This window comes from Chaetodon trifascialis, chromosome 15 (genome assembly GCF_039877785.1).
Source record: "Chaetodon trifascialis isolate fChaTrf1 chromosome 15, fChaTrf1.hap1, whole genome shotgun sequence".
Taxonomy (NCBI): Eukaryota; Metazoa; Chordata; class Actinopteri; order Chaetodontiformes; family Chaetodontidae; genus Chaetodon; species Chaetodon trifascialis.
Window position 1 is genome coordinate 2,580,233 of NC_092070.1, and position 27,174 is coordinate 2,607,406.

The window sequence follows — 27,174 nt, forward strand, 5'->3', positions numbered from 1 at the left end:
CTCTCCATGTTGTACTTGCTGTTTAAAAACAGACGCAAAGAAGACCTCATAAAAGTCACAGGTTGCACCACACCCATGCTTAAATTCTGCCAGCACCGAGGGGTTGAAAATGTGCAAGTTTGTGAGAGAGGACTGATGTTGTGGCCTTACATAATAAACTATGTGGATGCAGTCCCAAGAGGAGAATTACCAGAACCAAAGATAAAATCTTTCCAGGAGATCAAGAAAGCCTGTCAAGACCCAGTGTTTCCAGTGAAAACATTGATTTTCCAGAGCGTAGCCAAAACAAGTCACACCCTTCCTTGTTAGATAAATAATCAGAGATAGATAGAAAAAGATGTTGTACATGTACATGTGGTAGATAGAAAAACTATGATAGGCAATGGAGAGGACAGGAAATGATTAGATGATTCATGAGAAGATAAGATGTTTTTTAAGCTGCTTTTTAAAGAGTGAGTGGGATGATATGGATCTTAATGGGGAGGTAAGACATTTCATAATGCAGGGCTTCTATAAGACATATTAAATTGATGATGTGATCTGCAGGTAAAGGGTAACAATAGGTTATTATTGTTGCTGTGTCTAGTACGATATGAATGTTTGTCAGATGAGTTAGTAAAGAAAGTTTGAAAACTTTCAGGGAGATCTTGGTTTCTGTAAATAAACTTGTGAATAAACAAACATATCTGGTAAATATTCAATTTGTGAATGGCCAAAATAGAAAAATGTATAAAAAGTGGAGCTGATGGAGCATATCTGCCAGAATGTGAGATGAATCTTAAGAACCGCTTCTGAATGATACATAATTTCTTGAGATGGTTGGGATATGAAGCTGCCCAGACCAGATTGCAGTAGATCAAATAAGGAAACAAAAAACAATAGTTTAAGGTTAAATGAGGAGAAGGATGAATTAGAGGACACACTTTTCTTAATATGCCCATCATCTTCGTGGACCTTTTGCAAACCAGGTCTATGTGATGTGACCAGTTAAGTCTTTCATCCAATCTTTGGAGTAAGACTTGTTTATGTTGCAAAAGATCATGTAGTTACATTTCTTCACATTCAGTATTAATTTATTCATTAGAAACCATATGGTAAGAGAGGTTAATTCATCATTCACACAGTCAATCAAATAAATAAAGTCATTTTGAGTTGCTATAAGAGTAGTGTCATCAGCAAATAATACAGGAAAAAGATGTTTACAAGACATGGCTAAATCGTTTATATGAATCAAAAATAATAAAGGGCCCAGTATTGAGCCCTGGGGCACCCCATGTATGATTCTGGCCTTGGAAGAAGAAGATCCAATAAGCAATACATATTGCTCTCTGTTTGTTAGGGAGTTTATAAACCAGTTCAGGGCAATATCCTCCACTCCATATCTTTTTAATTTTGAAATCAGAATACTGTGGTTAACAGTATCGAATGCTTTGCTTAGGTCTAAAAAGATCCCATTGGCAAACTTTCTTTTGTCCATGGCAGTTGAAATTATATTAGTTAGCTGAAGTAATGCATGCTCTGTTGAATGTTATTTTCAATTAAGTGCTTGGATATTCTTGCATAGACTAATTTTTCCAATATTTTTGAGATGCAAGGCGTGATGGATATAGGTCTATAGTTTCCAAAATCATCAGTGTCACCTGATTTGAAAATGGGGATGACTTTAGCAATTTTAAAATCGAGGGGAATAATTCCAGATTGGAGTGATAAAGAAAGAAGGTGGGTTAAAGGTGGAATTAAATGATCAGTGGTTTCTTTGATCAAAATTTTATTTATGCCATCATGCCCTGGGGCAGAATTCTTTAATTCCATGATGATGTTGAGGACTTTGTGTGTAGTTGGAGGATCAAAGGTATTGAGAGGAGGATATTGCCCCTTGATTACGCAACAAGGATTCTCATTGGTCACCAAGATACTTGTTATCAGATCAGAGCCAACATTAACAAAAAATTGTTAAAGCAATCAGCTATTTCGTTTGGGTTTGATAGGATCCTCTTTGTCCTGTGCATCTCTGCAGGGCAGTTGCTGCTGATTTCTTGCGATTCAACAAATAATTGATGAGTTTCCAGGTTGACTTTATATCGTTTGAAGTTTGTGTGAATTTAATGTCATAATAGGTTTTTTTTCTTTTTTCTTTTCTTATATCAACTATAAATTTGTTTTTATATTTCTTATAGGTTTCTATGTTGGCAGGAGTGGAGTTTGTAATAGCTTTTGTATCGAGTTTATTTTTTTTACGGGAGCGTTTCTTTAGATCTTCAGTGATTCAAGGTCTCCCTTTAGAAGGCTTAATTTTAGACTTAGGGCTGATCAAAGGAAAAGATGATTCTAGAGCAGAATTAAAAAGTTCTATGAACAGGTGATAAGCATCATCACCATCTTTTAGCCCGAGAACCTCATCCCAAGAGACGCACCCGATGGCTGTTTTGAAGGTTTCCAGGTTATTTCTTGTGGACTTGCAAAATTTAAGTTGGCTAGTTAACTAGTGCCTTTAGAGTTAGGAGGATCTATAGCATGAACAATCTGGAATACCGGAAGATTCTGTCTGAAATATCACACATCAACAGACCCAAAGTGAGTTCCAGAAATCCAGAGAATTAAAAAGAATGTTGTCAATTAGTGAGGCTGATGATCTAGTAATATGAGGTGGCTTAGTAATTAAAGGAAAAAAAATGTAGTGTTATATTTATTCTACAGTCTACACAAAATTTGCATATAGTCAAATAGCCTCAAACTCTTCAATTCAATTTTATTTATATAGTGCCAAATCACAACAAAAGTTGTCTCAGGACACTTTGCATATAGAGCTGTTACAGACCAAACTCTTTTTATGTACAGAGACCACACAGTTCCCTCATGAGCAAGCACTTTGCGACAGTGGCAAGGAAAAACTTCCATTTAACTGGCAGAAACCTCAGACAGAACCAGGCTCTGGGTCTGACCAACACATCAGTCTTGCCAGTATAATCTAGTCTTGCCCGTCATGAGACCATTAGTCAAAGTGAAGGTTCATCCATGATAGACACCTGGGGCTCTATTATCGACTCCACCGCTGGCGTGGCGCAGGCGCGGCACAAAGTCAGGTCCGCTGCGCCGATGGGGCAGGGCGGCGCAGACTTTGGTATTTTTGTGCACTACACCGCCAGCGCATCTCCTCCCCCTTGTCATCTCAGTCCCACCCAGCAGCGCAACTCGGAAAGAGGGAGGGGAGAAGGCGTGGAATGGGTTTGTCACAGCTGAGTCAAATCTTCACCAATCACACCAGCTCCTCGCCTCACCTTTAAATACGCTGCTGGCGAGGCGCATGGCAAGTTTCGAGGATGACTGAGCCCACGCAGGAAAGTGTCCGACGCCCAAACTTCTCCCAGGAGGAGACTGATGTCACTCATGTCTCATGACATCTGTTTGTATTACTTTGCACACCCGTTTGTATATACTGTTTATTTTTTCTCAGTATATCTATATTGTTTTATATTCTGTTCTATATTTTGTGGTATATTTTGTTTATATATACATTCTCAATATAAATATTTTGTTTTTATATTTGCTTTTTATATATATAGTTCTCTCTCTTTCGTTTCTAATTTTATTCTTGTAAGGAGCACTGCAACAAAAACAATTTCCCCTCGGGGATAAATAAAGGATTTGTGATTCTGATTCTGATTCTGATGTCTAAATATGAGGTCCTTAGATGGTAAATCCTTGGCCTCCTCCTCATCCTCCTCAAAGCAATGATGTATTCCATCTTTGTAGATAACATTAAGCATTACAATGATAACATCTGTATTTGGAATGAAATGACGGGGGTAATAGCGGACAACAATCATCACTTACGTTTTTTCCATGTGTCTGTCTCTCTCTGTCTCTCAAGTGCTCTGAGATAGATGCAGTATATATGCTCTGTAGGATGCCACGGCTGTTTCTGGTTGGCACAGCGACGTTAATTGATTAGTTCGCGTCCCTGTTTCACCTGTGTACATTTGGTCAGGGTGAGTGACCCTTATGCGTGCCGAACGTGCTTGCAATGTGGTCAGATGAGATACTGATCAAAATATAGGTCTGACTGTATGTGCTGACTCAGATAGTTGCATTGAATCGTGGCTGTTGCTAATTATTGATCGCAGTGAAATGCCAGACACTGTGGAAACCTGACTGTGAGGTATTGGTGACGTGAGCGCACGACTCCATCGGTTAACGAAAATCCACTTGCCCGGCGGTGCGCCGCTGGTGCACAGAGTTGACCAGGTCTGGGGCGGCAAGCTTTCAGCGCACTTTTGCGCCGCCAGCGCCCCTTCTTGCTGTGAGGCACGCACACTACCACCGTGCAGCCCTCTGTACGACTCAGTTTACCAAAATACCAAGCGCGCCGTGCGCCTGCCTGTGCTGCATGAAAATACCACTGTGCCAGCGGCGCAGCGGCGGAGTTGAAAATAGAGCCCCTGGAGTGCATTCCAAAAAACAGGTTAAGAGAGTTTTAACACAATGTGTTACATCTAGACCTATGTTAAAAAGAAAGCACTCTGAGAGTTCAAACCCTACAAGAATTACAATAGAAAACTTCACAAAAAAACAAGATCTGACTCCACCTGAAAGCCTCACCGTCCCACTGTTGAGTATGAGGTTAGTGGTTACAGTTTATACTGTAGCTCAATCAGTCCTCAATAATGGGTTGCAAAACTACTTTAATCTTTCAAAACTTTCATAATCTTGTCTTCTTTATGTGCTTAGTGCTGAGAGTGTAGTTTGAAAATTTCATTGCTACAACCCCCAAGTTATTCTGAGAAGAATGAATGAGAGAATGAAAGCATGTTGGTAGCAAAAAGACGGCATACTGTGCATCTGGAAGTCTCATCAGCTCTCCCTCTCAGTCAGTCTGCCTGTTGCATTCCTTCCCCCACGTCATCAGTCCTTGCTCTCACCACTTTATTTCTCTCTTCTTTTCAGCCACGTCAACAATACCATGACAGCAACAACAACAGCAGATACTGACAGCTATCATATTTTATTATTTTATGTAGAATATACTTATTTGACACGTACATGGGACACAGCTGTTCAGAGATTTTGGACATGCCATTGTTATTATTGTTTACATTCCTCCACGGGCTGACGCGTAGGTAGCGTGTGATGTCATCCACTCCGCTGTTGCCGTACTACAAACACAGCATCCTGAGGCCATTATGTAGATCACTGGGGACTTTGGATACAACGCTACCTGCTTTCTTCCAGTATGTGGACTGCAACACCAGGGGAAATAGTACTATTGACCTACTGTATGCAAACGTAAAGGATGCATACAGTGCCACCCCGCTGCCTGCACTGGGCAAATCAGACCACAACCTGATTCTGCTTCAGCCTCACTACAAACCAGGAGTGAGGCAGTTACCCACATCCAAATGCTCATTCAGGAAGTGGTCTTCTGAGGCAGAGCAGGCTCTGAGCGATTGCTTTGCAACTACAGACTGGGATGTACTGCAGGGGTCACACGGCGAGGACATTGAGGGAGCTGTGAACTCCACGACTGACTACATCAACTTCTGTATGGACATTGTTGTTCCCTTAAGGACTGTACACTGATATGCTAACAACAAGCAACAAGGGCCTTCTAAACCAGAAGAAGAGGGCTTTCAAGGACGGTGATCAGCAGGAGCTTAAGCGCGTGCAGAGGGAACTCAGAGTCCAGCTCAGGGAGGCAAAGGAGCAGTACGGAAGGAAACTGGAGCAGAAGTTGCAGAACAACAGCATGAGGGAGGTGTGGGACGGGATGAAGACCATCACCGGCTGCAGCTCAAAGCGGGGTGCCACCATCGATGGAGATGTGGAGAGAGGGAACCAGCTGAACACATGCGCACCGAAGGGTGGTACTGCCCCCCCCCCCCCCCCCCCCCGCTGTTCTCTCTCTCCTACTAGAAGAAGAAGAATCAGAGGGACAATCCGGTGGTGATCTTCTTGTACTTTTTACTTAGAGAGGTTTCATTTTATGGAGGATCCCCCAGGTAAACACGGGGAGAACATGCAAACTCCACACAGAAAGGCCCCCTTTTTTCCTCGAGCAGCAGGCACCGAAGGCATAGTGGAGGACATGCCCCCACAGCAGGAATCGAACCCGGGACCTTCTATCTGAGAGGCGACAGTGTTACCACTGTATCACCACCATTCCACCACCTCTAGACACCAGCACAGAGGAGACCATCCCCCCACCCAAGATCACAGCAGCCCAGGTGTGCGGAGAGTTGAGGAGGCTTCAAACCAGCAAGGCAGTGGGTCCAGATGGAGTATCCCCTTGACTGCTGAAGGCCTGCGCATTGGAGCTGGGAGACCCCTACAGCGCATCTTCAACCTGAGCTTGGAGCAAGGGAGGGTCCCTCAGCTGTGGAAAACATCCTGCATCATCCCAGTCCTAAAGAGACCAAAACCTGAGGAGCTGAATGATTTCAGGCCAGTCGCCCTGACATCACACGTGATGAAGACCATGGAGCGGCTGCTGCTACACCACCTGAAGCCACAGGTGCGCCACGCCCTCGATCCTCTGCAGTTTGCTTACCAGGAGAAGGTGGGAGTGGAGGACGGCATTGTCTACTTGCTACACCGATCCCTCTCCCACCTGGACAGGGGCAGCGGTGCGGTGAGGATTACGTTTTTGGACTTCTCCAGCACCTTCAACACCATCCAGCCTCTGCTCCTCAGAGAGAAACTGGAAGAGATGAGAGTAGGCTCATACCTGGTGGTCTGGATTACAGACTATCTGACAGGCAGACCTCAGTATGTGAGACTGGGGGTCTGCAGGTCTGACACCGTGGTTTGCAGCACAGGAGCACTGCAGGGGACCATGCTCTCTCCAGTCCTGTTCACCCTGAACACATCAGACTTCCAATACAACTTAGAGTCCTGCCACTTGCAACAGTTTGCAAACGACACTGCTATCGTTGGCTGTATCAGGAACGGATAGGAGGAGGAGTACAGGACACTGATCCAGGACTTTGTGGTAGCAAGTGCCCTCTTCTACACAGCAGTGTGCTGGGGAGGCAGCATCAAAAAGAGGGACGCTACACGTCTGGGCAAACTGGTGAGGAAAGCGGGCTGTGTTGTGGGCACAGAGCTGGACAACCTGACATCTGTGGCAGAGTGACGGGCGCTGAGCAGGCTCCTGTCAATCATGGACAATCCACTGCATCCGCTGCACATCGTCATCTCCAGGTAGAGGAGCAGCTTCAGTGACAGGCTGCTGTCACTGTCTTGCTCCACTGACAGACTGAGGAAGTCATTCCTCCCCCACACCATGCGGCTCTTTATCTCCACTCAGGGGGGTGGAATCAGTACAACACTGTGTTCAACATGCAACATGCAACAACTCATGTAAACACTTGACATTTAAACTTGCTTTCTGTTGCATTAGACATTTTTACTTTTAGATTATTTATTACATGCCTTCTACTTAAAATTTGTGGAATATGCTGGAACTTGTGAAGTTCCCTTGGGGATGAATAAAGTATCTATCTATCTATCTATCTATCTATCTATCTATCTATCTATCTATCTATCTATCTATCTATCTATCTATCTATCCAAAAGGGCACCCTGATGAGAAGTGGGTTATTGGAAGTAAACATAGATGGACAGGAGCAGAAAACCTGAAATTCTTGGAATGCTACCAGACAGGTAACCTTAGACAGATGGGGTACATGAAGAGGATGTTAACTGCATGCTTCGAAACCCAACATCTAGAATAACAATGGAATGGGGTCCAGAAAGGAATTGGTGGCAATACCAGGGGAACAAAGCACCAGCTACTGGTCGATAGGGCAGTCACCCAAGACTGAAATACCAAACAAACCAACCTGTTTACCGCCTGGATTGACTACAAGAAAGCCTATGACTCAATGCCACACACAAGGATCCTGGAATGCTTGGAACTGTGCAACATCAACAGGACTCTAAGAGCCTTCATCAAGAACTCACTGGGGCTGTGGAAAATGACTCAGGAGGCCAACTCAAAGCCAATTGCAAAAGTCACCATCAAATGCAACATATACCAAGGCATACACTATCACCACTGCTGTTCTGCACGGGCCTGAACCCCCTCAGCCAGATAATCACGGAGTGGCTACAGAGACCGGATAAGTCAAGCGACCATTAGCAACTTCCTCTACATGGATGACATCAAGCTGTATGCCAGGAATGAGTGAGACACTGACTTACCGATCCACATCTCCAGGATCTACAGTAATGACATCGAGATGTCATTCAGACCAGATAAATGTGGGCAGATGGTATCAAAGACAGGGGAGATGATCACAACAGAGGTGGTTGAACTACTAGAAGGCAGCATTGCAGATGTTTAGGACAGTAACAAATAACTGTCTGACTAACACCACAGGCAAATAAGAACCACAAGGAGGCTGCAAGGAAGTCAGCCACAGCTAAATACCCCCCATAATGAGTAAGGCAGGTCCTGAAGAGTCGGCTGAATGGAAAGAACAAGGTCCGGGCTATCAACACATACACACTGCCAGTCATTAGATACCCCACTGGTATAATCAGCTGGCCAGAGGAGTAGATAGAAGTGACTGAGGGCTGAGTGACTCAAGACAAGGATGTGCCTGACAATGCATAGAGGGTTTCATCCCATGTCTAGATAGATTATTTTAAAATGCATGAAAATGCATTACATTTACCATCAAAAATGGAGTGTTATAAGATAAGATAAGATAAGATAAGATAAGATAAGATAAGATACTTTATTAATCACAACAACACCACATGCACATGCCATGCTTCAGTGAACACACAACTACACAACAGTGGTGGGCTGCCAGCTGACGCCGGAGCCTGGGGACCCAGTTACTTCTTGTCACCATTTTTCAGGTGGTGATCTTCTTGCATATTTTTGGGGGAGGTTTTTTATGGAGAATATGCAAACTCCACACAGAAAGGCCCCTTTCCTCAATAAAGGGCAGCAGGCACCGAAGTCATGGTACACACGCCCCCAGCACCCACAGTGCCCCAGGTGGGAATTGAAACCGGGACTGGGAAAGTGCCACCATTATAACTAAGCATGCACTGTTACATTGTGTCAATATGCACCTCACTTTACTTAACACATACAATGGTAAGTTATGATACTAAATTAACTATTATAGCTTACCACGAGTAATTACTGAAGTTGATTGCTGAGGTGTGTATAACAGTATTGGTAATCATAATGTATTATAAGCCCCATCTGTCAAACTTTCGTTTATAACTACTAAAGAGGATCTACATGACATTTGAAGTTATAACTCACGATAAGTCACATCTATAATGCTGCACGATTATTGATAGAGTGCATGTGAAAGCATTATGTCTGTCTACACTATGAGTGTAGCCACAAAACATTATGAATGCAGGATGAATGCCAATATTGCACAATAGATGTGGTCTTCAAAGATCACAAGACTTTTGTGTCCTTACCTTATTCTTCTGTGTAATGACAAGAATGAAAATAAATATTGTGTTCCTCTGCACCTCATCTAACGAGTATCTGTGTCTGATACACTTCATATTCATATATTTCTCTGCCATTATTACATGACTCCTTGGATCACAATACAAGCCTTCCATAGCTGTGTGCTTTAGAAAGATGCGTTTGTTGTCTATTCTAGCCTCCCCACTCTGAGCTTGACTTGTTCTCACAATGGAATCTTGAATGTCCATCTTCACCAACTGAATGTGTTTACATTCATAGCATACAATAAAGAGGAAAAAACATGACTGTCTATTATTCCAAATCACACTATAAAGTAGAATACCTATGCATAATAAATCCCTGAAGTATATAGTTTGCCTGCCAAACTCTGAAAGCCAACTCACAGCCAAATGCAAATGGTGTGCAGAAGAGGGAAGATGATCGCCACTGAAGGGGTTGAACTACCTGAAGACAACATAGAAGATGTTCAGGACAGCTACTAATACCTAGGGATCCCACAGGCAAATGGCAATCATGAGGAAGCAACACAGAAATCAGCCACAGCCAAATACCTTCAGAGGGTGAGGCAGGTCCTGAAGAGTCAGCTGAATGGCAGGAACAAGATCCAGGCAATAAACACCTACGCCCTGCCAGTAATCAGATACCCTGCTGGTATAATATCCTGGCCACTGGAAGAAATGGAAGCCACTGATATCAAGACAAGGAAGCTCCTCACGATGCATGGAGGGTTTCACCCTAAGTCCAGCGTCCTGTAGCTATACACTAAGCGGAAGACAGGAGGCCGCGGACTAGTGAGCGTCAGAGCCAACATCCAGGAGGAAACAGCAAGCCTCTGGGAGTACATCAGGAAGATGGCCCCCAATGATGACCTGCTGAGTGAATGCCTCAGGCAGCAGAAGCCCAGTATGGAGGAAGGGTTGGCATGGACAGACAAGCCCCTGCATGGCATGTACCACCAGCAGCTTGAGGAAGTGGCTGGCATAGTGAAAACATGCCAGTGGCTGGAAAAGGCTGGAATGAAAGACAGCACAAAGGCACTGATCATTGCTGCACAAGAGCAAGCCTTGAACACAAGGTCAATAGAGGCCGGGATCTACCACAGCAGACAAGACCCCAGATGTAGGCTGTGCAAAGATGCCCCTGAGACAATACAGCACAGAACAGCGGGGTGTAAGATCATCATAACCAGGTGGCTAGCATCGTACACAGGAACATCTGTAACGAGTATGGGCTGGAGGTCCCAGTATCAAAGTGGAAGATGCTTCCAAAGGTGATCCAGAACGACTGAGCCAAGATCCTGTGATCCTGAACTTCCAGTTCCAGACAGACAAACTGGTGATGGCGAACCAACCAGACATAGTGGTGGTAGACAAAGAACAAAAGACAGTCACAGTGGTGGATGTAGCAATCCCAAGTGACAGTAACATCAGGAAGAAAGAGCATGAGAAGCTGGAGAAAAACCAGGGTCTCAAGGAAGAGTTGTAGAGGATATGGGGCATAAAGACAAAAGTGGTCCCAGTAGTGATCAGGGCACTTGGAGCGGTAACCCCCGAGCTGGGAGAATGGCTCCAGCAGATACCAGGAAGAACTTTTGTAACAAAAGAATTTCCATTTCCATTTGATAACCATTGTTCAAACTACTACAATAGTTTGAACAATGATTAGGGGGTTGGACTTATGTAAATGAGATGCAATGAGCAGCACTGCGTTACTGTGTTAGAATCTTTCAGGCTGGATTTCTCAAAAAATTAGTTTGAGGAGTGCCTACATTTAAATGACCATATCTTCCTCAAATATTTGCAGATTTCCATGTGTTAGACATTGTTGTTAGAAGTTTAGAAACTACACTTTCAGAATCTGTAAATAACTCAAAATGCCCCCGGGAGACTTGTTGCTGGTTTTCTCGTGGCTGGTCACACACACACACACACACACACACATATATATATATATATATCACATAACTGAGAAATATTTGGTACTATAATAACTTCATCTGTACTGCAGGATGTCATTGTTGGAAACTCTGTGGCTCTGTTAACCAATATTGTACCTCGTAGTATCAAGTACCCAGTCCTCACAAAATACTTGTATAATTTCATTCTTCTTTCCTCTAAAATACTCTATAAAATACCCTCTAGATCCAAAAATACCTACTACTTCCAAAAATACTTACAATATATGCTGTTTCTTCTTTCCACGAAAATTCCAAGTTGTTACTATCTTCTTCTATTCTATGTATTGATTCATATGACATTTAGAGGAATGACAAGGCAAATGTTGGGAAATTACACTGGCCGTTTCTCAATATGCGTTCTTCTCTGTACTTGTGTTCTTGTGTACTTGAGAAACGTCATCACTCTGAGTCCAAGTACTGTTCCAATTCAAAAGTCCGCATCTCAACAAGTACACTCAAATACCCGGATGTGTTCTTGCCCCTCCCACTTTATCGCGGATGCATCGGATGGTGACTTGTGCGGACTTGGGGCAACCACGTATCCCAGAATGCATTTTCGTAGCAATGCCGGAGGAGAGGACTCACAACTATAAGTTATAAGTTTCGAAATACTGCTGTTTTAGTAGTACGGAATGTGGTTTTAAGATTATTTTATGTGAGAAAGTGGATGTTAAAACTTAAAATCTGTGGTCGATTCATCACGATAGCGCGTAGTTTAAAATTTGCTCCAAAGTTTTCGGAGATGTGTCGTCCTGCTAACGCCATCAAGTACGCTGCTGTCCCAATTGCAGAATGATGGTCCTGCGTCCCCCGTCCTGGAGAGACTGTACTCCCAAGTCAAACTTGCTAAGTCCGAACTGCCAAGTTCATAAGTCCGAACTTGGTGTATTTGGTATTGAGAAACGGCCACTATGAATTCACTCATTCTGATGTGCCAAATTAAACCGATTCATCAGTGTAGTATAATTATTATCTTCCTGCAAGTAAGGTTTGTGACATCTGGCACTTCATAACAGTGACTGTAATAGTTTTGGACACAAACATCAGAGATTATAAAAAAAAAAGTCATTTCAAATTTAAGGATGAAAGTTGCACTCACTGTTTTAAAAATGTTACACACCATACATGTTTTGTTATCACAGTAATGAAATGCAATAAAATATCAGTGTGCTTTGCTGGATTACAAGTGTTTAGAAAAAGTTAACCCAATATTTGGAAAAGCGTATAACAAGCTGTAAAAACCTGCAGATGTATGGACTTATTTTCAGAATGTTTGTAGCTAGAGATGGAATCTGTCTGCTTCTCTCTCTCTGTAGTGTGTGTGTGTGTGTGTGTGTGTGTGTGTGTGTGTGCGCACTGTGTATGCATCCTGAAGGAATGACCTCATCTGGTCATTGTGAGGAGAACATCAGCCTCTTCTCCCCCTCACTGTGAGCCCCACAGTGTATGCACTGAAAGAGAGAAGAGGGTAATTAAGAGAGAGAGAGAAAATCGATTTTTGTAAACTCGCAAACAAACTGACATTATATACCCACATTATATATGTACATGGAAAAGTGCATTGTATATTTCCATCCAGACACTGAATTGCCAATTTCTGGAAACAAAAGTGACACGGGTGGCAAAGTGTGAGAAAAAAAACGTAACGAGAAAATAATTTCAATCTTTGTTGGAGATTGAAATTCTTGTAGAAGAATATATTTCTGCCCTTTCTGGTGTGATACATCTGCATTATTCCACTTTAATGAGAACCCAATGGATCGATGGCCATTGGATAAAAATAAAATTTCTAATTTACTGAACACATTCATGTGCCCCTAAGGATGAGCCCTTTCATTTAATGTCAATAATATCAACTATTCACACAAGATATAATTTAATGGGTAATCAATATAAATTTGCACAACATTCATTCCTCATAGCTGATGAACCACATTCGAGTTTAAGATAAGATAAGATAAGATAAGATAAGATAAGATAAGATAAGATAAGATAAGATAAAATAAAAGATGAAAAACTTTATTGATCCCATGCCACGGAAAAAAATTAGAAAGAAAGAATGAGAAGGAATATATATATATATAAACAGAATATTAATACTAAGGATATGTGTAAAAAAGAAATACACAACACAATAAAATTAAATGTACAGCAATAAAACAAACATATATATATATATGCTAAGCAATTTGATGTGCAAAAATTGAAGTAGGATGTGCAGAAACTGAAATTGGAAAATATACATCAGAACAGACAGTGACAGTGACCACAGGCAGGATTTCCTGTAGCGTTCAGTCCTTAGTTTTGGTGGTATGAGGCTTTCACTGAACGTACTCCTGTGCCTGGCCAGCACATCATGAAGTGGGTGTGAGACGTTGTCCATGATAGTCCGTAGCTTATTCAGCATCCTCCTCTCTGACACCACCATCAGAGAATCACACTCCATCCCCACAACATCACTGGCCTTACGGATCAGTTTGTTGAGTCCGTTGGCGTCCGCCATCCTCAGCCTGCTGCCCCAGCACGCAACAGCATAGAGAATAGCACTTGCCACCACAGACTCATAAAAAATCCTGAGCATAGTCCGGCAGATGTTGAAGGACCTCAGTCGCCTCAGGAAATAGAGACGACTCTGGCCCTTCCTGTAGAGAGCGTCAGTGTTCTTTGACCAGTCCAGTTTATTGTCAATATGTACCCCCAGGTACTTGTAATCCTCCACAATGTCCACACCAACTCACTGGATGGAAACAGGGGTCACAGGTGCCTTGGTTCTCCTCAGGTCCACTGCCAGTTCCTTAGTCTTTGCCACATTTAGTAGCAGATGGTTCTGCTCACACCATGTGACAAAGTTGACCACAGCAGCCCTGTACTTATCCTCATCGCCCTTGCTGACACATCCAACTATCGCAGAGTCATCAGAAAACTTCTGAAGATGGCAGGTCTCTGTGCAATAGTTGAAGTCCGTGGTGTAGAGGGTGAAGAGGAAGGGAGAGAGAACAGTCCCCTGTGGGGCCCCAGTGTTGCTGACCACTCTGTCTGACACACAGTTTTGCAGGCGCACATACTGTGGTCTGCCAGTCAGGTAGTCCACAATCCAGGACACCAGGGGGGCGTCCACCTGCATCGCTGTCAGCTTGTCACCCAGTAGAGCTGGACGAATGGTGTTGAATGCACTGGAGAAGTCAAAAAACATGACCCTCACAGTGCTCGCCGGCTTGTCCAGGTGTGCGTAGACACGGTTGAGCAGGTAGATGATGGCGTCCTCAACTCCAAGTCGGGGCTGATATGCGAACTGGAGGGGGTCCAACAGTGGCGTGACCATGGGCCGGAGCTGAAGATTCATCAGCTGTCTTTTCACCTGGTCAGCAGTGAAGCACACTGTGGAGGTAACAGGTGGGGAATGTGTGGTGTAGTCCTCTGGTTGGTGAGTGAAGTTAGTCTGGCAGTCTGAGGGGGTGTGAAGAGGGCTCACACAAGAAGATGGGGGGTGTGTGAGAAGGAGAAGGAGGAGGAGAAGGGGGGGTGGGGGTGGATGATGATGGTCATCCAGGACAGACAGCAGAGGAGTCAGAGAGAGGCCTGAGGTGTCAAATCAATTTAAAAACAGATTCAGTTCATTTGCCTTGTCAACGCTGCCTTCAACTCCTCTGCTGCTTGTCCCAAAGCCAGTGATGGTCCTCATACCACTCCAGACCTCTCTCAAGTTGTTCTGCTGGAGTTTCCTCTCCAGCTTCCTCCTGTATTTCTCCTTAGTCTCCTTGATTTTCATCTTCAGTTACCTCTGTATCATTCTCACCTCCTCCCTATTACCAGCTCTGAAAGCCCTCTTCTTCTCATTGAGGATGACTTTGATGTCCTTTGTCACCCACGGCTTGTTGTTTGGATAACAATGGACAGTCCTGGCTGGGACAGTGGAGTCCACACAGAAAGTGATATAGTCCATGATGCACTCTGTGAGCCCGTCAATGTCTTCCCCGTGCGGCTCACAGAGTGCCTGCCAGTCCGTCACCTCAAAACAGCCCTGCAGTGTCTGATATGACTCCTCTGACCATCTCCTCACTGTCCTTGTGGTCGTAGGCTGACTCTTCACCAGAGGCACATAACAGGGAGTGAGGTGCACAAGATTGTGATCTGACCTGCCCAGAGGAGGAAGGGGGGAGCAGCTGTATGCATCCTTGACGTTAGCATACAGCAAGTCCAGGGTTCTTTCCTCTCTTGTAGGAAAGCTCACATACTGTGTGAAATTGGGCAGTGTTGTTGCCAGATTATAAAAAGTAGTAATTTACCGATGCTATAAACTGAAGTGCACTTGAGAAATACTGTTGCTTTAAAAAGAACATTGAATTGCACAAGTCAAACATGGATAATAAATGCAGTGTTTGTACTATTGCACAGTTGAAAAAATATACAACACAGTGAAAAATTGCACAAGATGTAATGGATGTGAGTATATATCAGCATAAATAACAGTGCAAACAAGTGCAAAAACAGTAGGTTGTGTGATGCTGAAATGGAATGAAGGGGTACCTGGGGTACTGTTCCTTCTTACACAATGGATGTAGCAGTCCGTTGCTGAAGGAGCTGCTTAATCCCCCCACCATCTCATATCTCATAGAGGGGATGGGATGGGATGGGTTGTCCAAGATTGATGTCAGCTTGATTAATATCCTCTTGTCACCCACCTCCTCGATGTTTTCCAGAGGGCAGAGCTCCCACAACCCCCGCAGACCACTGCATAGAAAACTGCAAATGTTACCACAGAGTCATAAAAAGTTTAAAACAGTGACAAACATACTCCAAAGGATTAAGGTGAATACACAGGTATCTATGTCCAAACCATGGATGTTCATTGGTGTTGTCTGTGGGGCATTCTCGTGGAAGTCTATCACCACCTCCTTTTCTCTTTATCTTGCTTGTGTGCATGTGGTTCAGTCCACTCCAGTTGACAAATCTGGTGATGGCCTCCTTGTATTCCAGTTCATTCCCCTGTGATGGCTGTATCATCAGAGAACTTGGATGTAACAGTTGTCAGTGTTGTGTCTGAAGTAGCTCCTGTGCTGCAGACCACCACATCAGACACAGTCGCGAAGCCTCACACACTGTTGGTGAGGTAGTTGATGGTCCATGTAGCCAGGTGGCAGTCTACTCCAGCTCCTTCCAGCTTCCCCCCAGCAGTGATGGTTGGATTGTGTTGAAAGCACTGTCAGGTCAAAAAACATCACCTTCACAGTGCTCCCAGTATTCTCCAGGTGACAAAGGGATCTGTGAAGCAGATGGATCACTGTGTGTTCCACACGAATGCCTGGTTGATATGTGAACTGTAGGGTGTGCAGCTGGCTATTCATCACTGAGGTTCAGTATGATCCTCTTCATCATCTTCATCAGGTGAGAAATTAAGACTACCGGCCTGAAGTGGCCGCTCTCTCTGGGATGCGCAGTCTTTGGGACTGGATCCACACAGGAAGTTTTCCAGAGGACTGAGACTCTCTCCAAACTGTAGAATCAAATCTGCTGAAAAGCAGATTGAATTCATTTGCCCATTCTGGGTCTCCAGATTCTGGGCCCCTCCCGCTGTCACTGCTGTGGCCTGAGTTGATTTCAGGCCACTCCAAACCTCTCTGGTGTTGCTCCCCTGAAGGTGCTCCTCCAGCTTCCTCCTGTCGCTGTCCTTGCCTCTCCTTCTCTGCTTTTTCAACTCCCTCTGCACCCTCCTCAGCTCATTTGTTCCCTAATCTAAAAGACCCTCTTCTTCCAATTCAATAGGGCTTTCAGTGCTGGGGACACCCAGCATTTATTATTTGGGAAACACAGTGCCTTCCTGGTAGGCACAGTGTTTTGTAGCCATCATCTCTGTTAGATATCTCTAATATGTCTGAAACTGCTCCACATTCAGCCTGGCCTGGCCTCTCATATCAGTTTCTGATGCCAAAAGGGATGAGATGAGATGCTTTGTCTCACAGTTTGTTTGTTTTAGTTCTTCACTGTGAATGTAGGCGGATGTCGCCACTGAAGAGAAGCTCTGCACAGATGGCAGTAGCTGCTGTGTTTGTATACTCCTTTCCATATGTGTCAGTATATACCTAGGCGTTGCGTGGAAGACTTTCAGTCTGCTGGCCTTATGCTGCTTCTTTTCAAGCGCACCCACACAAACACGGAGCCCCCCCCCAAAACACACACACACACACACACACACACACACAGTGTATTTCTAACTGCTAGGACTATTTGTGAGCAAAAGAATCACAAAGCAGGACTGGAAAACATTGTCATTCTTATAGGATCATGATTTTAGTACATTATATACATGGGTATGGCAGCCTTTTCCAAAGCACAATCACTAGAAACCCTAACAAATAATGTCAGTTCAATAATACACCTACTTTGGACCAACATTTTGACTATATCAGTGAGGTGTATCTTTAATATATTTTTTAGGCAAGTTTGTTTATTTCATTATAGACTATCTGACATAATACTTGGCTTATTGTTCAGTTTTTGCCTTTTGTCTGTATGTTTGCTTTATTATCCATCCAGCGGGGGGGCTGGAACCTATCCCAGCTGTCAACGGGCGAGAGGTGGGGTACACCCTGAGCCGGTCGCCAGCCGTTTGCAGGGCAACATATACAGGCGAACAACCATTCATGCTCACACTCACACCTAAGGACAATTTTAGAGTCACCAATTAACCTAATGAGCATGTTTTTGGTCTGTGGGAGTGCCTGAAGAGAACCCATGCTTGCACGGGAAAAACATGCAAACTTCACACAGAAAGGCCCTGCCCGACCCGGGGATCGAACCGGCGACCTTCTTGCTGTGAGGCGCTCGCACTACCTGCTGTTCCACCGTGCCGCCTATTATTATTATTATTATTATTATTATTATTATTATTATTATTATTATTATTTAAAATACATTGAGTACAATGTTTAATCCAGAGTCAGATTTCTTGTATTTGTGCATATACTTGGCTGTGACTGTGGAGTCCTCTCTTGTGTTTAACAGCCATTGATCTCACTTACACTGAGAACTAAAGTACACACACAGACTGCTGCTGGTACTCTGTATGTGCATGATGACCATCTGTTATGCTTGTGTGTTTGTCTATTTTAGAACTCCTTCTGGTTGCATTTTGTCTCGTGTACCATATAACTTCTCTGTAATTCATGGGCTCGAAGTATCTGTGGCCTCATAATGAGGTCTCATAATGTACTTTACAATATGAGTTATTAATGTGAGAAACAACCTGACATTAAAAGGAACTTAGCAGCTGATTTTTGCTTGAACACGCCCTTTTCACATATTCAGAAAATGCATTCAAATCCAGGGTGTGCAACTCAGAATGAGTTGCACACCATGAATAAGGATGAATAAGGATGCAAGGCAATGTATGCAATGCATGTATTATTTGGGGTTTGAACGACAGATTCAGTTGCTTTCTCTGAAAGACTGGAAAGAATTGCTATCGCAATGTACGCTATAGATTGGGATCAGTCTATATGATGACGTGACTGTACATATATTTTAGAAACTCAAAAAAATTAATTTAATGTTTCAATAATCCTAAAATTTATTTTGATTTCCAAGCTACAGATAAAGGCATAATCAAAATCAAAGTGGTTCATCCTGTGGGGACCATTGTACACATATATTTAATACCAATGTGCCCATTAGATTGTGATATTTGTTATCTCCACCAGGCATAAGCCTGGAGGGGATCATTGTTTAGTTGTGCTTGTGCATCTGTCCATGTGTATTTTTGATCTGGCTACAGCTAATCTTGCATACTACTGGACTCATCAGCCTATGTATGATTCCATACATCACTGGAAAGCTAAAGTACAATTAACGCCAACAATAAACAAATGAACAATTATAAGATTGAGACAACTCACTGATGAAGTCTCATTGTAATCCACTGATCGATGACAATCAGACAAAAATAATCTTGTTACATCGGCAAAGGTCCATGTGATGCAATCCATTCAAATATTTTGTCCAAACACCATAATAATGGAAAGATGGAAAGCCATTTTATCATTTCACATTAGCCAAATTAGCAATTTTCCAAGTTTATTCTATTATAATTCTAGTAAGCATGTGTGATATGTTGGTCTCAAAATGGCCACTGCACTCTGACCTTTCAATTGACACCTCACTTTACCAATTACGATTTTACAGGTCATGTAAACATCCAACATTAGCCAGGAAGAGTGAAAGGAGGTGCCTCACTTTCTTCTTTGTGTAAAGAGTGGACCACTTGCCATTTTGTGCAAGTGTGTCGATGACTGGCACTTCGCATTGCCAATGAAATTCTGAAGGGGTGGACTTTATTGATCCCACGCTGGGGAAATTAAGTGCATAGAAAATTGCAGATGCCACCATAGTGTCATAAAAATGTTTTAAACAGTGTCCTCCACACTCCAAAGGACAGTCTTCTTAAACACATTTGCGAAGCCTCACATACCGTGGTCTGTTGGTGCGGTAGTTAATGGTCCACACAGCCAGGTTGCAGTTTACTCCAGCTCCTCTCAGCCTCCCCCTGAGCAGTGATGATTGGATTGTGTTGAAGACACTGGAGTAGTCAAAAAACATGACCCTCACAGTTCTCTGTGATGACTGTGTCTTCCACACCAATGCCTAGTCAATGTGTGAACTGTAGGGGGTCCAGCTCACTGCTCGCCAGGTGACAAAGGTCAACATGATCCTCTCCATTGTTTTCATCAGGTGAGAAGTAAGGCTACCAGTTTGAAGTCATTGGGCTTTCTAGGGTGCACAGTCTTTGGACCTGGAACTCTCTCCAGAATGAAAAAGAAAATATATATCCTTTATGTCCTTTATTGTGTGTTTTCCAGCAGACAGATGATGCTGCCCAGACAGACAGCCAGTCATCAACACAGACTGTACCTGAAAGCACAGACGGCAAGGTCCAACCCAAGAGACTCCATGTCTCTAACATCCCCTTCAGGTTTAGAGACCCAGACCTAAGGCAAATGTTTGGTGTAAGTACAACAGTATATGACATTTCTGAAATCTGAGAAATCCCAAGGCAATTTTTTTAGAAAACATTTCGGTTAACAAAACTGAGAAAGAAAAACAGTTGGGTTTTAATTTTATGTTAAATTGCGAACAAAAAATATGTCAGAAGATTTAAGAAATGATCACTCAGTATTTCTTTTTTTGTCTTTGTTTCTTTACAGCAATTTGGAAAAATTTTAGATGTGGAAATCATCTTCAACGAGCGCGGTTCTAAGGTACATTTTGTTTCTGTTCTTTCTAAGTAAGTCTGTGAATTATTTTTATTTTAACTTTGTAGTAACTGTTGCAGACTTTTCTGGTCAATCACCACACAAATGTAGCGGCTTTGTGCTAAAAAAAAATAAAAATAAAAAAAATCATAAAAAAACAGAATGAATTTGAGTATACAATGACATTTAATTAAACAAAATTTTAACATTTATCCATTTGGATGTCCTCCATGGACACGACTGCATTTGATTCATGACTGATGGCTTTTAACAAGTCTATGAGAACACTAGTTCAGATGAGAATGTTCATTGAGAAAGGCCTGATATTTTAACCTCACAAAACAAAATGCTGAGCTACAATGCTCAATGGTATATGCAGTCAATGATATACTTATTTATAAACTATGTCAATTACAACATATACTTCTATACTTAGCTAGACTATTGTTGATCAAATCTGAAGTTCCTTTTAAATCCCTGAATTCTTTAGCGATTTTTAGAAAAGACTATTTGCTATTTTTGTGTTCTTAGTTTCGGGTGATGTGCTATGGTTCCTGTTATTACTGTAATCTTTATTTCTTATTGCTGATGCTATGCCATAAAGAATCAAAGACTTCATTCCCCCTTCATTCCTTTGATAGATTTAATTTCCTCTATTATTACTTCATCACAGGGACCCTATCACCTTGCAATATGGCGACACTGCCGTACGAGATTCAAGTCTAACTACATTATATGCAATTGTCAGACATCCCTGCTATAAAATTCAATATTCCTTTATTATTCCCGCAAGGGGAAATTCCAGAAAGCAGGCATTTATTACTGAGGGATTACCCTCAAGGCCTGAATTTACCAGGATAGTGTAGCTAATGGATGGGACAAAACAGTGGAAGCATTCAATTCCAACAACTAACAGTTGTGAATAAATGACAAACAGTATTGCAGTTTTTCTATTGTTCATTATAAAAATGTTTTCTTTTTTAACTTCGTGAAATACCTAGGCCAATTGATATTCTGCATGAATTCAAGAGACCATTCAATAAACCCTTCCCCCAGTAAGCAATTGTCCAGTCACTGCTTAGCAAATGTAACAAAGGGCAGCAGGCCTGTCAAGCTTTGGATTTCTTAACACGACACAGCAGTGTACATGGGGCTCTTGTACCTGCAATAGTAACCTTGCATTACTTCCAAGGCTAAGGAGCACATAATTAGCTACCTACTGTATATTATTTTGTGTTACAGGTCATGTGAGTAAAAGCCCAGTCAGGATTGGAACATCCACTGCATGGAAGCTGGTCCTGGATGCTGCTATATCAGAGTACAGGCTAACTTGAGCCAAACTCGATGTTTTGCCTGGAACATGGAGCTTTAGCTTCAGTCTTTTAGCATGCAATTATGAATGTAGTCCTCAAATGCATATTTAAGACCCATTAACAGTTCAGGGGAAGTCAACGAAAGACAGTTTTCAACCAACTAAAAATTCAGCCAGCAAAATCAATGTTCACCCACTATGAGAAGCCTACTAACCTTTTGCTACCTCTGTCTGAAATCTTCAGGCACTCAGCCTAATACAAACAGAATTGTGTACACATCCATGTGTATGTGTAAACAGCCTTTAAATTCCAACTGAATATGTGCCATGCTAGAATGGAAAGCTTGACAGGCATAGCAACAATTGTTTCAAAGGGGGCAGGGGTTGAAAACGGTCAGTTTGCTCTTATCATCAATGAATTTGCTTTTTTTCTTCTGGATTTGTGTGATATTATTGGATAGTAGTTAATATAGAACACTGAAGTATAAGCAGAAACATGTGTTATTAACTTGTGTATATACTGTGCTCCTATTAAACCAAGTCATTATTTATTTAATGTATAATATTCTAATAGTATAACATTTAAAAATAACGTGCATGTTGTTCTTGCCTCTTTCCGTCCTGCATTAGGGTTTTGGGTTCGTAACGTTCGAGCATAGCGTGGATGCCGACAGGGCCAGAGAGAAATTACATGGCACCGTGGTAGAAGGCCGTAAAATAGAGGTGCATGTTCTGAAATATTTATTTCAACTTGTTCTTTCTCCCTGTCCTCCTTTTCCTCTTTGTGCGTGTGTTTGTATATCTTCCTGAGACCCAGCCTATTCATTTGTGTCCTCTGTAGTGGAAATTTGGTTTTAGTCTATATCTTTTGACTCATTTGAGCTACCAAATTAAGTCCAGGTGTGCTCTGTAGAGGACATCATGGCCTTTCCAATGATATCTCATGTGTTCGGATGGGATGGGGGGAACTTTGTTTTCATGCTGAGACAAAGTGGATACTGCAGCAAAACGCAAATGCCAGGAAAAGAGAAACGATCAGACAAATATTCTTAAGATATTTGACTACAGTAATCATATATTTTCTTGCTTATGAACATGTCAGGAATCATAAAATTCGACTCAGAGTTCAGTTTTTTGTTAGGAAAATAACAGCAATGTTATAAGGGTTTAATAATGTCAGTTTTGTTTAGTAGTTCAACAAAAGATACAGGCCAAATGTTCAGTTCCATTTAAAAAATGGATTGACATTCTTGTTTTCTTGTCAGCCTATTATGATTTCGTTGTGTTATGGTAAAATCGTTCTGTTAGTCCATAACAGTAGACATGCTGTAAAATCTAAACTAAAAATATTTATACGAAATTCTAAATTGCAAGTTGTTGTTTTAGCTCCAAAAGAGGCAGGAAATCACAAAAAAAAAATTAAATTGAAAGCTACTTTTTTTTCCTTGGTTCTCAGGAGGATATTTATGTGTGTTTGTACGTGTGAGTGTTTGACAGTCTACCGCCACAACCCACTTTGCCATCTTTCTCATGACATCAACTAAACTGTCAAGTCATCCAAGCAGGGCCAGCTCTAGCCCTTTGGCTGCCCTAGGTGAGATTGAGTTAGGTGCAACAGGTGTCACTCCAACACTTCAAGAAGCAAATTATGACTTGAAGAATCAACTCTAATAAATTGCACGTACAAAAATGCTACAAAGCAAACAATGGCTATATGACAAGGATATCTAACAAATTGTATTAACTCCATAAACTGTGCAAAACACTCTTAAAACACACGGTAAGGACACCTAGAGCAAATTATGACCAAGACCCATCAACTGGTTTAACTATACCCTCTACAAACAAAAGTGCTTTTATGGATACTGTACGTACCACTACAAAATTAAAAGATTGAAGTTCTTGTAGTTTTGTCCCTATCTCAAATAAATAATAATAAAGCTAAGGAGTCCACTGCTCAGAACCATGGCTAAACTCAGACGCAGCAGCCTGCTTATTCTGGCAAAAATAGAGTTCCTGTTCATGTGTCTGAAACATCCTATGTGTAAGAGATAATTAAAATGAACGTAGATTATCAGTGAAGTTATGTTTGCTAACTATACGTAGCACGATAGCAAAGTAACAGTCGCTAGCTAGTCATAGCTTAGTGACAGCAGTCAATAATATATAAATATTAGGTGATGCACAATACTAACTTTATTTCATTTGATACTTTAATGGCTGAGATGAGAAGACTTACCTCCATATTTGGCTTTCTTTTTACCTTCTTCCTTTTTGTATATTCGACCCTGTGCACCTGACGGTTTAGACCGCTTCATTTTGGGAATCAACCTAGGTGGTGAAGCTTGGTCAAGGCAGCAGCCGAGCGCTTGCCTAACTTAACGCAACTCAACTAGAGCACACACGCAAACTGTTTAATTTTTATGTTCATTTTCCTGTTTTTATTTTGCACTGTCAAGGCAACTGACCTCACGAAAGGTTTACATTTTCCTGTGTTTAAGAAGGTGCAACTATTGCTTTGGAGTTTGGCCATAACGGTTCAAAAAAAAAAAAAAAAAAAAAATATATATATATATATATATACACACACACACACACACACACACACACACACACACACACACTCCTGATCAAAATTTTGTGTGATTTTCAGTGACAAGCTTAATTTGGGCCGAGGATTGTCCCGTGTCTTGACGGAAAGCCAATTGGATCCTCTGGTTCAGAAATTTTTTTGGGGTCTACCACTTCACTTTTTTGTTACATAACCCTCAGGATCTTTCAAGAAGTTTAAAATGACTGTCTTACTGGGTCCAACCTCAGCAGCAATGGCACGCTGCGAGAGGCCTTGCTTATGCAGCTCAACAATCCGACCGCATTCAAAGACAGAAAGCTTTTTTGCCTTTGCCATCAGGAGGTCATGACAGTGTGGATACCTGAAAGAAAATGACACTGAATCCACATTTTTGCGAAGATTTGGGCTTTTAAATGCTGTGGTCTTAAACTTTTGATCAGCTGATGAACAGCCTATTTCAGTTTAATACTTGTTTTTTGTTTGTTTGTTTGTTTGTTTTTTTGTCTCACTCCCATTTCTTCTTTTTGCATTTTGAAGCTCTACTTAGAACCTTCTTAAGATCCAACAGTGCAAAATGTAAATTCTTGCAATTTTTCAACTGGTCTTAAAATTTTGATCAGGAGTGTATAATGACGAAATTAGCTTTACCCCAGAAAAAGTCTTAAAATCTTGCTCATCCATGGACAGAGGAACTACTTTGCAATTTTATGACACCCGGAGAGCGAAATGCAAGGTTCACAACTAACCTGATTCAGTAGCATGACAATACCAAAGTGATATTTCAATGTCTTGTGTCCACTCAGAGGAGCACAACTAGACACCACCACCCTTGAAGCATAACTCTGTTCATTTTTGACCTGGGTATCAAAATAATGATGTTAACACAGTAATACATTAATTAATACATTACATTGTCAGCACTGGTGTACATAGCTTTTTGGACCAAACACTTCAGAGTTCAGATGATCCACATTTCTGAGTCTAGATGATCCGCACTGAAATCTAGACTGTGTAGGATTAACTACAAGGGCTGTACTTTGGAAGGGGCTGTGGAGGATGGATTGCACACAAATGGCACTGTACAGTAGTCACAGGTTTGTTTTCTTTTTGTTTTTTTTTGTTTTTTTCACTCTTCCATTGCCAATCCCTCATACCAGGCATAAAATAATATTTCTATGATTGTACCCTAACAAGTACTGTGACTCCCTGACACCACAGCTGATCTCCTCCATCAATAGGCCCAGAATTCCTTCTCAATAGCCATATCCTCCAGCTCTTCCTCAGAGATCCTGTGGCATTTACATTGCAGATGGGGTATATAATCCCTCAAGTGTGCTCTGGGACTTTCACTGGTTTCTCCTCCCAACTGGACCTCCCCAGAATACCTACACGGAAAGAAGGGAGGGTCAAGGGGAATCCTAAACACAACCCAAAACCAGCACCTTAACCTTAGATTCCCTCATTTACGAGAGCATGAAATATTTGAAGTCCTTCACTTCAGGTGGAGTCTAAAGCAATACTTATTTAACTTACAAATAGCAGTCAAAGCTTCGACCATAATACCATACCACCATAACTATATGCAAGGTAAAGATAAATTTAATTTGGTTGTCACCAATGCTGACATGGTACACCAAATGATACTTATGAGAATGTGCATGCAAGTTGGTGAATGTGACTCAAACATGAATAAAACTATAATACTACTTCAATAAAGATAACAACTCCCATGATCCAACACAACATCACAATGATTGATTGATTGATTATACATATATATATATAGATCCATCTATCCATTTTCTATACCGCCCATCCCTTTCGGGGCTGCAGGGGGGCTGGAGCCTATCCCAGCTGTCAACGGGCGAGAGGCGGGGTATACCCTGGACCGGTCGCCAGTCGATTGCAGGGCAAGACACAAGACAAACAACCATTCACACTCACACTCACACCTAGGGGCAATTTTAGAGTCACCAATTAACCTATTGAGCATGTTTTTGGTCTGTGGGAGGAAGCCGGAGTGCCCGGAGAGAACTCACGCATGCACAGGAAGAACATGCAAACTTCACACAGAAAGGCCCTGCCCGGGGATCGAACCAGCAACCTTCTTGCTGTGAGGCACGTGCACTACCTGCTGTGCCACCGTGCCTTAGTGCTGTCAATCGATTGAAATATTTAATCGCGATTAATCGCATGACTGTCATAGTTAACTTGCGATAAATCGTAAATTAATTTTCATCTATTCTAAATGCCCCATTAATTATCATTTTAATATTCTTATCAACATGGAAAAGTGGACAGGCTTGCTTTGTGCAAATGTTTTTTTTTATTGAAACGTGTAGTGTTATATTCTCACTAACTTTCTCACTTTGAGCAGTCATTCACATTTGAATGATTCAAATCTCACACAATTTATTCAATACACTGATGACAAAAAAAAAAGAAATAAATACTGCACATAAATAAAAAAAGCCCCTTCAAAAACCCTTTCTAAGGGATCACAACAGGGTGATCCAAAGTGTGCGAAGTGCACATCATTGTAAACTAGGACTCAAGTTTTCATGCAGTAAAACCATGGCTTAAACTTTCCTTTCTTAAGTTTCCTTTGAACATAACAGCATC

At 42.0% G+C, this 27,174-nt stretch overlaps 1 protein-coding gene across 7 annotated transcripts in view; it reads left to right on the plus strand.

Moving 5' to 3' along the window:
• rbfox1 (RNA binding fox-1 homolog 1) overlaps positions 1–27,174 on the plus strand; it is a 205,712-nt gene that overhangs the window by 110,831 nt on the left and 67,707 nt on the right. For 5 of the 7 annotated variants that reach the window (XM_070981949.1, XM_070981955.1, XM_070981951.1 and 2 more), the window contains exons 3-5: positions 20,276–20,422; positions 20,621–20,674; positions 22,611–22,703. In XM_070981949.1, coding sequence (XP_070838050.1) covers positions 20,276–20,422; positions 20,621–20,674; positions 22,611–22,703 — 294 coding nt within the window. The remainder of the gene's footprint in view (positions 1–20,275; positions 20,423–20,620; positions 20,675–22,610; positions 22,704–27,174) is intronic. The other 2 variants (XM_070981950.1, XM_070981953.1) reach the window with 1 other exon arrangement.